This window comes from Bos mutus, chromosome 21 (assembly GCF_027580195.1).
Source record: "Bos mutus isolate GX-2022 chromosome 21, NWIPB_WYAK_1.1, whole genome shotgun sequence".
Taxonomy (NCBI): domain Eukaryota; kingdom Metazoa; phylum Chordata; class Mammalia; order Artiodactyla; family Bovidae; genus Bos; species Bos mutus.
Window position 1 is genome coordinate 22,910,453 of NC_091637.1, and position 14,422 is coordinate 22,924,874.

The 14,422-nt window shown below is 41.2% G+C and overlaps 1 protein-coding gene across 3 annotated transcripts in view; it reads left to right on the forward strand.

Moving 5' to 3' along the window:
• EFL1 (elongation factor like GTPase 1) overlaps positions 1 to 14,422 on the forward strand; it is a 113,929-nt gene that overhangs the window by 80,987 nt on the left and 18,520 nt on the right. For all 3 annotated transcript variants that reach the window (XM_005887129.3, XM_070358385.1, XM_070358384.1), the window contains exons 16-18: positions 5,059 to 5,190; positions 7,284 to 7,431; positions 12,585 to 13,570. In XM_005887129.3, coding sequence (XP_005887191.1) covers positions 5,059 to 5,190; positions 7,284 to 7,431; positions 12,585 to 13,570 — 1,266 coding nt within the window. The remainder of the gene's footprint in view (positions 1 to 5,058; positions 5,191 to 7,283; positions 7,432 to 12,584; positions 13,571 to 14,422) is intronic.

The following is a 14,422-nucleotide window of genomic DNA, read 5'->3' on the forward strand; positions in this document are numbered from 1 at the left end:
TCAGTGTGACTAAAAACATGGGCCAAAGAATTAAATAGATATTTTTCCAAAGGGGAAACAGATGGCCAACAGACCCTTGAAAAGATGCTCAGCATCACTAATTATCAGAGAAGCGCAAATCAGAAGCATGATGAGACACCAGCTCACACCTGTCAGAATGGCCATCATCAAAAACAACACAGATAACAAATGTTGGTGAGGATGTGGAGAAAAGGGAACCCTTCTACACTGTTGGTGTGAACGGGAATTGGTACAGCCACTGGACAGCAGTGTAGGAGTTTCTCAAAAACTAAAAATGGAATCATTTGTAACAGGAAACAGAGACAGTCTGGAAAAAAATTTTGGTCTGACGGTGTTTGCAAAAATGCTGATTTTTGATTAAGAAGCATTTGAAGGGTATGGTATGCACTCTTGTAAGGGCCAGTGTGCCCAGTGGGAGAACTCGGTGTTGACTCGGGTGTCACCCCAGTCTGTGAGCTAGAGTTTATGAGTGCATGCTCAGTCGTGTCTGATTCTTTACGATCCCATGGACTGTAACCCGATTGGCTCCTCTGTCCATAGGCTTTCCCAGACAAGAGTACTGGATTGGGTTACCACTTCCTCATCCAGGGGATCTTCCCAACCCAGGGATTGAACTGGTGTCTCTTCCATCTCCTGCATTGGCAAGCAGATTGTTTACCACTGAGCTACCTGGGAGGCCCAAGCTAGAGTTCACTCTCCCAAAATAGCTAATATTCCTTGTTATCTAGAGAAGAATTGGGACCAGCAAGGACTCGGATCCTTCATCTACAGTCAGACAAAAGTTACTGGCGTTTGTATGAAAACAAGCTAGAATTCTTGCTGTTCAGTAAATTCTGTTTGCTCCGTATTCCTCAGCCTGTTTTTTTTTTTTTTTTTTTCTTTAAATCATACGCTTTTTTAGAAATATGCATGGAAAAAACTTTGCATCCTCTTTAATCCTTGAAACAAATTCATGCAGTGCTAATTTTACATATTTTTTTTCTGGCCTATCACTTCTCCTGTTTCAAAAATTCTAAAATAATTCCCTGAAGGGAACATGTCCTTCAGCCCTGATCTCAGTTGAAAAATGCTTGAGCAGGTGTACTGTATGTGAAGGAATCATTCCTCCTTAACTGATTCAGTTGTGATTTAAACAAGTGAAGTGAAAATTCCATGATTTAAATAGGGGGAAAAAAAAAGGCAGAGAATTATATGGAAATGTTGTTGTTGTTCAGTCACTAAGTCATGTCCAACTCTTTGTGACCCCATGAACTACAGCATGTCAGGCATCCCAGAGTTCGCTCAAATTCATGTCCATTGAGTCAGTGATGCTATATGGAGATTATAACAGTGTAAATTATGTGTGCCAATAGAGGAAGGACTAAAAAGGGAAATATATCAAATGAATATAGTGACAATATTAGAAAGGTATTACATGGGGATATGGTGGTTTGTTTTATTTTTTTCAATTTTTGTTTATTTATTTGGCTGCACTGGGTCTTAGTTGTGGCATGTGCGATCTTTAGTTTTGTCATGCAAATTCTTAGTTGCAGCTTGTGGGATCTAGTTCCCTGACCAGGTATCGAACCCCAACTCCCTGCAATGAGAGCAAAGAGTATTAGGCACTGGACCACCAGGGAAGTTCCGGTGTGTTTTTTTTTTTTTTTTTTTTTGTATCTGAATTTGTATGCAGGTCAAGAAGCAACAGTTAGAACTGGACATGGAACAACAGACTGGTTCCAAATAGGAAAAGGAGTTCGTCAAGGCTGTATATTGTCACCCTGTTTATTTAACTTATATGCAGAGTATATCATGAGAAACGCTGGACTGGAAGAAACACAAGCTGGAATCAAGATTGCTGGGAGAAATATCAATAACCTCAGATACGCAGATGACACCACCCTTATGGCAGAAAGTGAAGAGGAACTAAAAAGCCTCTTGATGAAAGTGAAAGTGGAGAGTGAAAAAGTTGGCTTAAAGCTCAACATTCAGAAAACGAAGATCATGGCATCCAGTTCCACCACTTCATGGGAAATAGATGGGGAAACAGTGTCAGACTTTATTTTTCTGGGCTCCAAAATCACTGCAGATGGTGACTGCAGCCATGAAATTAAAAGACGCTTACTCCTTGGAAGGAAAGTTATGACCAACCTAGATAGCATATTCAGAAGCAGAGACATTACTTTGCCAACAAAGGTTCGTCTAGTCAAGGCTATGGTTTTTCCAGTGGTCATGTATGGATGTGAGAGTTGGACTGTGAAGAAGGCTGAGCACCGAAGAATTGATGCTTTTGAACTGTGGTGTTGGAGAAGACTCTTGAGAGTCCCTTGGACTGCAAGGAGATCCAACCAGTCCATTCTGAAGGAGATCAGCCCTGGGATTTCTTTGGAAGGAATGATGCTAAAGCTGAAACTCCAGTACCTTGGCTACCTCATGCGAAGAGTTGACTAATTGGAAAAGACTCTGATGCTGGGAGGGATTGGGGGCAGGAGGAGAAGGGGACAACAGAGGATGAGATGGCTGGATGGCATCGCTGACTCGATGGATGTGAATCTGAGTGAACTCCAGGAGGTGGTGATGGACAGGGAGGCCTGGCGTGCTGCGATTCACGGGGTCGCAAAGAGTCGGACACGACTGAGTGACTGATCTGATCTGATCTGATCTGACATCATTTTTAAAACAGAAAGCTTGTTTTAAAATGTGTTTTGTATAAATATAAAGTTCTATACTTAATAATTATCTGACAGTGCAACAAGAAATTCTCAAAGTGATTTTTAAATCATTTTGTTGTGATTCACCCAAATAACTCCAATGACTGTCATTGGAGCATAATCTTTTCCTTAAAATCTTAATCTTGACTAGGAATAATGACTTTTTGTTTTTCTGTTTCTAGGGGAGTTGCAATCATGTTCACAAATCTGGGCCTATCTAAGTAACAAGAACAGCAAAAATGTAAACCAGAAGGTTTTAAAGAGACAGTGTTCAGAATATAGTGACCATCTGCAGCCTGCTTCCCTGGTGACATAGAGGAGAGACCAGCATTTATCTTTTCCTTGAAACCATGTGCTATCTGAGCAGGAAGGAAGTGCCTGCTTGCCAGAGGTCAGAGCAGGATGGATGAGGTTTGAGGGGGAGTATTTACTGTAAGGTTGTCCTCACCCCCTGTATTCATGGTAGATGTTGTTATTTCTAGTAGACTTGATGGAAACTTGGGCAGGCCCAGGTCTGCCGTGGTACGTAAGGGACATTAACAGTAAGCCATGGCCAGGCATAGATGTCTCTGTGTGCTGGGCCAGGACGCACAGCAGTAAGAAGTGTAGACCTTGACCAAGGAAATGAACCGGCGGCACCTTGGAGACATAAGTCTGAAGAGGGTCCCCCGCACAGGAAAGTTCTAGCGGTCATGTCATGAGTTAAAGTCAGAGGACCTAATGAGGTTTAGTGTGAGACAGAAAGGGATTAAAAGGGCCTGATGCCTCTGAAACCCACAGGGTAGTTGGTAAAAGTGGAAGAAGCACGTTTTCTGTGGACCTTTGAGGAATGGAACTCAGGACAGTGTGTAGAGATGGGGGAGACATGTTCCAGCCCAGTGTGAAGAAGGTGTTCCTATAGCTGGAGTGACCCTGTAGTGTAGTGGGGAGAGTGATGCCTGGAGACTTTCAGGAGGGGCAGCTGGAGGGGGCTTTTCACCCGGTGTGATCAGACTCAGAGAGACCTCTGCCACCTTCTGGGCTTGTGTGTCGGAAAGCTCTGCTTCAGTTCCCTCCTCCAGGATGGGTGGTCCATGGTGCGGCACCACAGCACCCTGTACCTTTACATCCATTTGTGAGCCGACAGCAGCAGAGTTGTTTCCTTTCCATACTTGTCTCTAAGCTGGAGATGGAGAAGCAGAATGCTGCTTGAATATCCCTGCCCCTTTCACCTGTCACTTTCTCCTAAAACAGGTGGCCTCTCCTTCCATGCCCTCTTTAACATTTACCTTATGGACAGGGAGGCCTGGCGTGCTGCGATTCATGGGGTCACAAAGAGTCGGACACGACTGAGCGACTGAACTGAACTGAACTGAAACCAAAAGCATAAAAGTGGCCCTTCTATGTGTTTCTTAAAGTGAAAGTGAAATTTGTTCAGTTGTGTCTGACTCTTTGCTACCCTATGGATTATACAGTCCATGGAATTCTACAGGCAAGAATGCTGGAGTGGGTAGCCTTTCCTTTCTCCAGGGGATCGTCCCAACCCAGGGATCGAACCCAGGTCTCCCACATTGCAGGTGGATTCTCTACCAGCTGAGCCAACAAAGGAAGCCCAAGAATACTGGAGTGGGTAGCCTATCCCTTCTCCAGCAGATCTTCCGAGTTTCAGGTAGATTCTCTACCAGCTGAGCTATCAGGGCAGCCCATGTGTTTCTTAATTTGTTCTAAAGTGTTGTCTGCTCTTACTCTGGATGTGAGGTTCAGTATGACCCCTTCATCTCACTTTTGGAGGCATTCTCTCTGTTCCTGTCTGTTCAAAGACAGGGGTCCCCAACCTTTTTGGCACCAGGGACCAGTGTCATGGAAGACAGTGATGATTCAAGTACATTATATTTATTGTGCACTTTATTTCTAGTCTGCTGCCACCAGCCGATCTGACAGGAGATCCCAGTATGCAGCCCAGAGCATGGAAACCCCTTCTCTAGAAGCTTATGCAACTCCCAGCTAGGAGCCTGAAGTGGATCAGAGCAGGAGAGGGATGAGGTGTGGGGTAGCTGATACTCTGGTCTGAAAGTCTCTAAAATTCTGTTTACCCGCATGCAAGTGGATTTGGCAAAAGAGATTATTTCAGTAGAGACTCATCTTCATCAAATTAATGTATTTAAAAATTTTAGAGTTCCAATTTAAAAAGTAATTGATGTCTTCAGACATACGTATCTGGACAGGATCACTGCTGTGGTCACGTTTTAGCCTGATTTCTTAAGTGTTTTTTATCTGTGACATATATACTGGGTTGACGTTATTTTTCTAACATAAATTCGGAATTTGTCTTCTTTTGTTGACTCCATGGGTCTTTTCCTCCCCGCAGGAATTGGAGGCCTTCAGGACTTCGTGCTGAAGTCGGCCACACTGTGTACCTCACCATCCTGCCCGCCATTCATACCTCTCAACTTCGAAGCCACCCCTATTGTGAGGGTTGCTATTGAACCGAAACACCCAAGTAAGATGGCCTCGTTTTTAAAAGCATGTGATGTTCATTACATTTTTTAAATACATGCATTTAATGCTTGGTTTCTCCTGGTTTGTTTCAGTAGTAGACTGTCAATTTTCCTGGAGGTACATAACAGGGGTATATAACTCACAGAGCCATAAGACCATATAGACCACCACCATTTCCAGGGGAATCTAACCTCTCTCTTAGGAATCTGGCATCTTTAGGCACCTTTGCTATCCAGGGAGACTTTATCTTCTTTTTTATGGCAGAAACGGGGTCATCTCTGCATCCCCCAGAACCCTGGCACAGGGTCATGTCTCAGCAGAGCTCATGTTTTATGTGACTGGTTCTTTAGAATCTTATGCAAGACTGCTTGATTGAGAATTCACATCTGCTCCCCCGTGGGTGTGCTAGATCATCTGGCATTCCCTTTGTGTTTGGAAAGCACTCCCTGCCCCTTTCTGTCTGGCTGTGTGATAGCCACACACACCAGGCCCTATAGGATTAATAACTAATACTTAGTCTTCGGTTCCTACCATGTGCCTGGCCGATCCTCACTGACTCTTGTACTTTACTTCCTGTGACTATCACTCACCCCCTGTTCCCTGTGACTCTGCTGCCAGCGTTCAGGGGTAGCCAGTGAAGTGTCTTCCAGACTGCTCTAGGGGAACCAGAGAGCAAACGTTTGATTTGCTCACAAACACAGATTTCTGTTGACGTGTGTAGTAGCTCACTGCCCCTGTATCTGTATATCCCCTCTCTCCTCAGAGCTGGGCCCTCAGAAAGCTTGTCTCTGCCCCAGGTTCTGAGACATATCCTAGCTACTGAGGATCCCAGAGACCCTTAACAGATAAGTATGATGGTACAGGGAAACCCAAATGAACTTTTTGGCCAGCCCAATCACTTGTGATTGTGGTTTATAATTCTGTTAGTTACCTAGGACTGCCTAACATGTTACTCCAAAATTTGGTGACTTGAGAGAACAGTAACTACTCCTATTATTCTTGGCGATTCTTCTGGTCAAAAGTTCTGGAAGGGTTCAGTTAGAGGGCCTTATGCAGTTGTAGTTGTGTGTAACCACAGGCCGCAGCCATCTGAAGGTGTACCTGGACTTGCAAGGTGGTTCACTCACAGGGTCTCACAAGTCGGTGCTCACTGGGGACCTGGATTCCTCCACAGGGACCTCTCCTCACAGCTGCTTGGTGATCCTGGAGTGCAGTGTGGTGACTGGCTTTCACCAGGAGTCCAGGACACTAAAGCAGAAGCCTTCTGTGATCTGCCTTAGGAGTCACATTCCAGTCTGCAGTGTTGTGTTGATCCGACGGGCCAGCCCGGTTCCCTGTGGGAGAGGACTGCGCTGGGTGTGACTAGCAGAAGACGAGGGTGACTTGGGGCCATCTTAGAGTCTGCCTTCCACAATGAGGCTTCATTATTTTTTAAAACCTTACCATAACACTTTGTAAGATAGCTGCACAGATCTGTTTCTAGGCTCCATTTATTGTAGCCCTTAATATTAGTGACTGTTATTACTGAAAAATGCACCTCACAAAGTTACACACAGTCCAATGGAAGACATGCGTTATTGGCTTTACTAAGTCATAATATCAGTTTTTACAGGGCCACTTACCAGTTACACAGATTTTGATGAAATGAAGATGGTGATTTTTTTTTCTGACTTCAGTTTTTCTCATACTAATTAGAATACTGATTTTATAGTTTTATAGGTACTATATGGAAAGAGTTCTGTTACATTTCTACGTATATATACATTTGTAATATATTTTGGTGATTTACAAGTAATAATGGTAATTTATATCTGCTGAGAGTTTGAAGAAGTGGTATGGATCAGCTTTGGGAGCCTTGATGATAAGTTTGTGACATGTGTCTCATGTTAGCTGTCTGTACAAATAAATTATTAGAAGATAGTTTTCTTCACATTGCTGTATTATTTGGAAAAACAGAGTAAACCATTGTTGTAAAAGTTCATCACATTATGCTTTTCCCTTCAGAATTTGTCATGAGTTTTCCCATGGATGCTGTCTTTAGATTATGTCAGTCCTTACCTTGTATTTAATCAGTATTTCATTTTGTTAATCTAGGTGAAATGCCTCAACTCGTCAAAGGAATGAAGCTGTTAAACCAAGCTGATCCTTGTGTCCAGGTTTTCATTCAGGAAACAGGAGAGCACGTTTTAGTCACAGCAGGGGAAGTCCACCTTCAGCGCTGCCTGGATGACTTGAAAGAAAGGTTAGGTGGCAACCGAGATGGAGCCCCAATCGGTGGGGTGTCTTAGTGTTTGCTAAGCCCCTTGAACGTATACTGTTGTTTGCTGTTGGAGAAAAATTGAGTGCCCTCAACTTAAACATGAATTGTTATTGTGTTATTGGACCATAGATTTACTTTTACTAATAGTATTCACTGCTCTGCTTGCATGATTTTGCATTTTTAGTGTAAGTCATAAAATATTTTCATAAATACGTATTTAAGCATATACACACACAGCATGTTGGGGCAACAAAACAAAATCATATTTTGTGAACTTAGACTGTAGTTAGGATAGACTTCCTTATTGATGTCATCTCTGCAGTAGAGACCTTCAGTAAATCTGCATATTTTTCTATCATAGTGATATGTAAGTGTCATAAAATAGGCATAACTATTCCCAAATAACTTTTTGTGAGTTGTGTTTTTCCTCTTTATTCCAAAGGTAATATATGTTTATTACAGCAATTAGGAAAATACAGAAGAATAAAAAGAATCATTCAGTTACCATGCAGAGATAATTATGACCATTACATTTGGGTTGATAAATCCCTAGTCTGTTCTATGCATACTCAAATATCTACAGATATCTATATATACAGCTCTGATTATTTGGTTCAGATAAACTGCTAACTGCTAACAACTGCTAACTGGTAACAACTGCTAACTCAGAAGGTAGCATATTATATTGCTGGCATATTTTTTAGGCTTATAATCCATATTATCCTTAAAGTCTGTACCAATTTACACTGTAACTAGCAAAATGTACTTGAAAGTGTTCCTTTTCCCAAACTTTTGGCAGCCCTGTATATCATAATTTTTTATATTTTCATCAGTCTGGAAGACAAATGTTTGTTCATTGTTAATATACACTTTCTGTGCTTAGTTATGATACTGAAACATTTTTTAATGTATTTATTGATCATTTGTTTTTCTTTGATGAATGGCCCTGTAGTGGCCTTCTTTGCTTTTGTTTTTCAATTTTCTGGGACTTTAATAACCATGATCATTATAGTTAAATAATAATTGTAAGTAATCAACATAATTACCTACTAAATATTACATACCAGTCACTGTTAAAGTCTGCATGTCTCATTTAATTCTTAAAGCACCCTAGTAAAATTGGTGGTGGTGGTACTAGTAGTAGTAGTAGTAGTAGGTACTATTGTAGTTCTGCTTTACTACTACTAATAATACAGCAGAATAAGAAGAGCTGCTTCTGCAGCACCACCTACTTGGGGTTTATATTCTGTATCTCTCTCTCTTTCTCTCTCTCTCTCTATATGTGTGTGTGTGTGATTTTATTTATATACTTAGTTTTGGCTGTGCTGGGTCTTTGCTGTGCTCGGGCTTTCTCTAGTTGTGGCATCAGGGGCTCCTCTCTAGTTACGGCGCTCGGGTTTCTCATTGCCGTAGCTTCTCTTGTTGCAGAGCACAGGCTGTAGGTTGCCTGGGCTCAGTAGTTGTGGCGGACGGGCTTAGTTGCCGCAGGGGTTTAGTTCCCCAACCAGGGATCAAACCAGTGTCCCCTGCATTAGCAGGTAGATTCTTAACCACTGAACCACCAGGAAAGTCCTGCAGAGGGTTTATTTTATTCTATTTTTTAAATAATATTAAAATGTTATTTTTTGGAGTTTTTGAACTATTTTCTTTCTTTTTGCTACCAAATTAAAACCCAGTGTTAAGTAACCTTACATTTCTCAGGTCATTAACTTGCCTTTAAAAATAACACTTTTTGGTAATTAGAATTCTACTTCAAGTCAGCAATTACTTGGTGTTATCTCCTGAGGTAGAAGATAGTTATTTCCCATAGCTTGGCAGATCCACTCTCGTTTCTATTCTATCTATATGTAACACACAGTGGACAGATGTATCAAGAATATTCATAGCTTGATGTATGGCAGAAATGAAACCAATATTGTAAAGCAATTATCCTTCAATTAAAAAATAAATTTTTGAAAGAATATTCATAGCAATAAAAATTTTAATAGGCAAAAGCTGAAAAAAACTTGAAATGGAGTTTTTTTGGAAAAAAAATTATGGAATTTTATATAATAATCTCAAGCTAACTATGCAGACATGGATGAATCTCATAGCATAATGTTGAGCAGAAGACAATTGAAAAAAATAAGTTTGATTCTATTTACATGAAGTCCAAGAAGCAGGCCAAACGGAACGTATGTAGTATAGGGGTTACATGTTTAGGTGATAAAAAATAATTTAAATGGATTACAGTGAAAATCAAGATAGTGGTCACATTTGTGGGGTTGGGAGAACACATGAGGGGGCCTTCTGAGGGTTAGTAATGTTTCTAACTTGAGTAGTGGTTTACATGAGTGTTCACATTGTGACAAGTCATAGATCAGTGGAGTTAGTTTTGCTGTGTGTACTATTCGATATGACTGTTAAAGTTTGCAGTTATACTTAGAATAAGAACGTATAGAAAATTCTAAAGGTTGTTTTTTTTAAGACAGAACCTGCCTTCTAATATATAAGTCCTTTTGACTTTGACACACATGTTCAGGAATGCATTAGTACAGGTGTGGGAGACAAGGGGGCTACCTGTGGTCTTTTGGCCAGCAAAACTGTCAGAGTTCTCGCCATCCACCTCTCAAGGCAGTAATGCTCAGATATGGCAGGAAGCCATGGAAGATTACTAATGTAGTCTCAGCCTCTGGCACTTGTTTTGAAACATTCACATGCTCTGCACTGCCAGGGTTTAAAGAACCTTTAGCTCTGAGACACTTTGTAGGTATGACAACCATACACACACCAACCTTTCCATGATGTGGAGTGATTCTAATTATTCTTACAAGTGATGACTGTGGGAGAATTCTTGGAAACCTTAGAAATTAGAAGGACTAATGAGACTTTTAGCCCTTTGGACCTTATAATACAAGGGAAATGGGAGTGTCATAGATGGACTCACTCACAGTTTCAGTAGCTGTGCAATCTGTTTTCTTGAGTGTTCTCAGTATATGAACTTATTTTCTCTAAATAATGATAATTTTAAAAACATTTTCCTATTTCTAAAATTTCTGAGTGCTTTTCTTTTTGAAAAACAAGGAATGGATATTAAATTTTACTGAATGCCATTTAGCATTTGTAAAGATGGTTGAATAGATTATTAGATCCTTTTAATGTGATATTTTTGCAGATGTCCTAATACAAATCAATTTGTATAACCTATAATAAAAACTACTTAGTATTGTAGTGAATTACTCCTTTAGTATGCTGTTTAATTGGATTTTTCGGGATAGCATAATGGCTAAACACATTGATTCTGAGGTCAGAACTAGACTTGAAACCCAGCTTACTTGTTCTGTAACTTTGGAGAAATTATTTGATCTTTCTTACTTGGTTTTCTCCTCTACAAAATGAGTATAGTAATACACCTACTAAGTAACACATGTAAACCATGTACCACAGCGCCTCGTACATAATAAGTGATTAGTGGGAAGAACACACACACACACACATATATATACACATCTTTTTTCATTGTTATTTTATCTTAAATTTTACATCTCAGGCTACAGGTTCTTTAAACCCTGGCAGCGCAGAGCTTGTGAATGTTTCAAAACAAGTGCCGGTTCTTAGGTAAGATTGTGTCTGCCACCTTCATCCAGTGTCAGAGTAGTAATAAAGTGTCAGGTAGATACCCATCTTGTTGTATATTCTGCAACAATATATATAGCATTGGAATAAACTAATCCTTGAAAGTAAACATACTCACTGGCAACAAAATCTTCCTTGAAGGGAATATTTTTTCAGAACATTTTAATTTTCTTCCACATTTTATGATCTCTTTGGGTTCTGTATTCTAAAACCACTTGTGGTAACATGATTTTTAGAAAACCATTTATTGAATTTTCAAATTTATCAAAAAGTATAAAATCAGATAAACCAAATACCTGTCCTATACCCACAAAATGTAGAAAGCAAAAACAAACCTAGAATCAAAAGTAAGCATTTTAAAACATTTTACTTTCAGTGTTTAATTTCCTTATTGAATCACAGTTCCCAGGGAAAAAGCGTTATTCCAGAATCCAGAGGTATCTTATAGTATATATGTGTACATACATATGCGCTTATGCATGTACATATATATGTACATTTATACATATATCCATCCACATTGCCAATGGTAGACCAGACCAAAGCCTTAGTATTACCTGGGAATGAGGTAGACAGAAAATAAGAGAAAAAGAAAGATTGCCTGGTTTTATCGTCATCAGACTCAAACCGTGCCAGTTTCCAGAATCTGCCCTTGGTGAACTTACAGCTCATCTGAAAGAAAGTGCAGTGTGAAACTAAACTTGATGGCATGTGAGAAAAGCGGCTTTCTGAACCTGATGCCACACTGAGGGTCAAGACTTCTGTGGTCCAATACAGTGGCCAGATATTAAAGTTGGATAAGATTGAAAATTCAGTCCCTCCGTCACACTAGCCACATTTCAGATGTTCAGCAGCCATGTGTGGCTATTTAAATGTAATTAAAATGAAATAAAAATAAAACTTGATTTCCCTAGTTATACTAGCTGCATTTCAAGGGCTCGGTAATCACAGTACAGGTATGGAACATTCGCATCATTGCAGAAGCTCTTTAGGAGAGAGCCGCTCTAAACAAGCTCCTTGACCTTTTTGGCCTCACCATGAGCCTCATCAAAGCCAAGTACACTGTCAGGATTGGAGAGGATATCCTGATGTTCTGTGAATTTTTTTTTCCTCTCTATTATTAAGTTTTCATCATTGAGCTTTCCTTATCCAGATTCTTCAACTGGCAAATATTATTTTAAAGAATTAATATGTCAATCTTATTAAAACATTTATTCTCCACTCAAAACAGTTTTATCTAAATACATGATTTATTTGTTTTGAGAATGAGTGAACAAAGCAGTGAGATTCTGGTATATGCAAGGAACTCCCTGAAGATTTCTTCCCACTACAGGTAGTCTTTTCAATCTGAAATGAAAGCGGTTTTTTAATTCTGATAGATTGTAAATCACCAATATTTCCTAGTGAAATAATTTTTATATATCTGCATTTTTGCAGAATATTCATTATGTAATGTTGCTCCATGGAAGTTCTGATGCCATTTTGATGATAACCTTGTGTTATTCCTCTCAACTTTGTAGGTTTGCAAAGATTGAAATCAGTGTATCTGAACCCATCATTCCATTCAGAGAAACAATCACAAAACCCCCGAAAGTTGACATGGTCAATGAAGAAATCGGCAAACAACAGAAAGTTGCGGTCATCCACCAAACAAAGGAGGATCAGAGCAAAATCCCTGAAGGAATCCAGGTTGACTCCGATGGGCTCATCACCATGACAACTCCCAACAAACTTGCCACACTCAGCGTCCGAGCCCTGCCGCTCCCAGAGGAGGTGACTCAGATTCTAGAAGAAAGCAGTGACCTGATTCGTTCTATGGAGCAGTTAACGTCCTCTCTAAACGAGGGCAAAAATAATCCTCAGATGATCCATCAGAAGACCCAAGAGAAAATCTGGGAATTCAAAGGAAAGCTCGAGCACCACCTCACCGGGAGGAAGTGGAGGAACACGGTGGACCAAATCTGGTCATTTGGCCCAAGAAAATGTGGGCCCAACATACTAGTAAATAAAAGTGAGGATTTTCAGAATTCAGTGTGGACAGGCCTCGATGGCAAAGCTTCAAAAGAAGCCAATCGGTACCGAGACCTGGGCAACAGCATTGTGAGCGGCTTCCAGCTAGCCACCCTCTCTGGCCCCATGTGCGAGGAGCCACTCATGGGTGTGTGTTTTGTCCTGGAAAAATGGGACCTGAGCAAGTTTGAAGAACAGACAGCAAGTAATAAACAGAATCAAGAACCGGGTGATCTGGCGAAGGAGAGACAGGGGGAAGGTGACACCCGCTCAGGTGGAGATGAACAGCAGGAGCTGCAAGACTATGGCTCTGAGCCCTTTGAGAAGAGGGCTTCCCAGAGAGGAGAGTCTCCACTCACTGACTGCTACGGGCCCTTTTCAGGACAGCTCATAGCCACCATGAAGGAAGCCTGTCGCTACGCACTGCAAGTGAAGCCACAGCGACTGATGGCAGCGATGTACACATGCGATATCATGGCCACCAGCGATGTTCTCGGTAAGGCGGGAGAGGGAAAGACAGATGCCCTGAGTAGTAGTGACCTCTTGTAGATTAGAAAACCAAACGCATTTAATATGTTTTCACAGAAGCTACATTGTTATCTGATTTATCAAGGAACTAAGATCTTAGCCACCTCCCGTGGGCCATCCTGCATGCATTAGCACACAGCCCCAAACTCAGGCTCTTAGTCCCTCGAGGTAGGCCACGATGGGGTGAGGCAAGAAGGACCCTGGAGAGAATATTGGAGACTCTGCGAGCCAAAGGAAAGGGTAGCTCGCAATTGAGGGGCCCAAGAGGAGCCAATACCATCCTTGTCACAGCTACTGCGTTCTCAGTTTTATCAAGGTGTGGGGCTCCAGCCACGTAGGATTCCTGCATCTTTTACCAACAGGAAAGCCAATTGGACTAGGAAATGGCAACCCACTCCAGCATTCTTGCCTGGAAAATTCTATGTACAGAGGAGCCTGGTGGGCTATAGTCCCTGGGGTCACAAAAAGTCAGACATAACTGAGTGACTGAGCACATGGCACAAGATCTTAGAATAGGATTTCCCAGGTGGCTCAGTGATAAAGAATCCTCTTGTCAATGCAGGAGATGCAGGTTTGATCCCTGGCTTGGGAAGATGCTCTAGAGAAGGAAACAGCATCCTACTCCAGTATTCTTAACCTGGAGAATCCCAGGGACAAAGGAGCCTAGCAGGCTACAGTCCATGGATTCACAAAGATACAGACATGCCCAAGCGACTAGACAACAGCAAGATCTTGGAAAGCCAGAGGCCTTAAATGTAAAATAAAAATCTTGGGGGCAAGGAAGTGGAAGTTGAACAACTAAGGATATTTTATTCTGCAA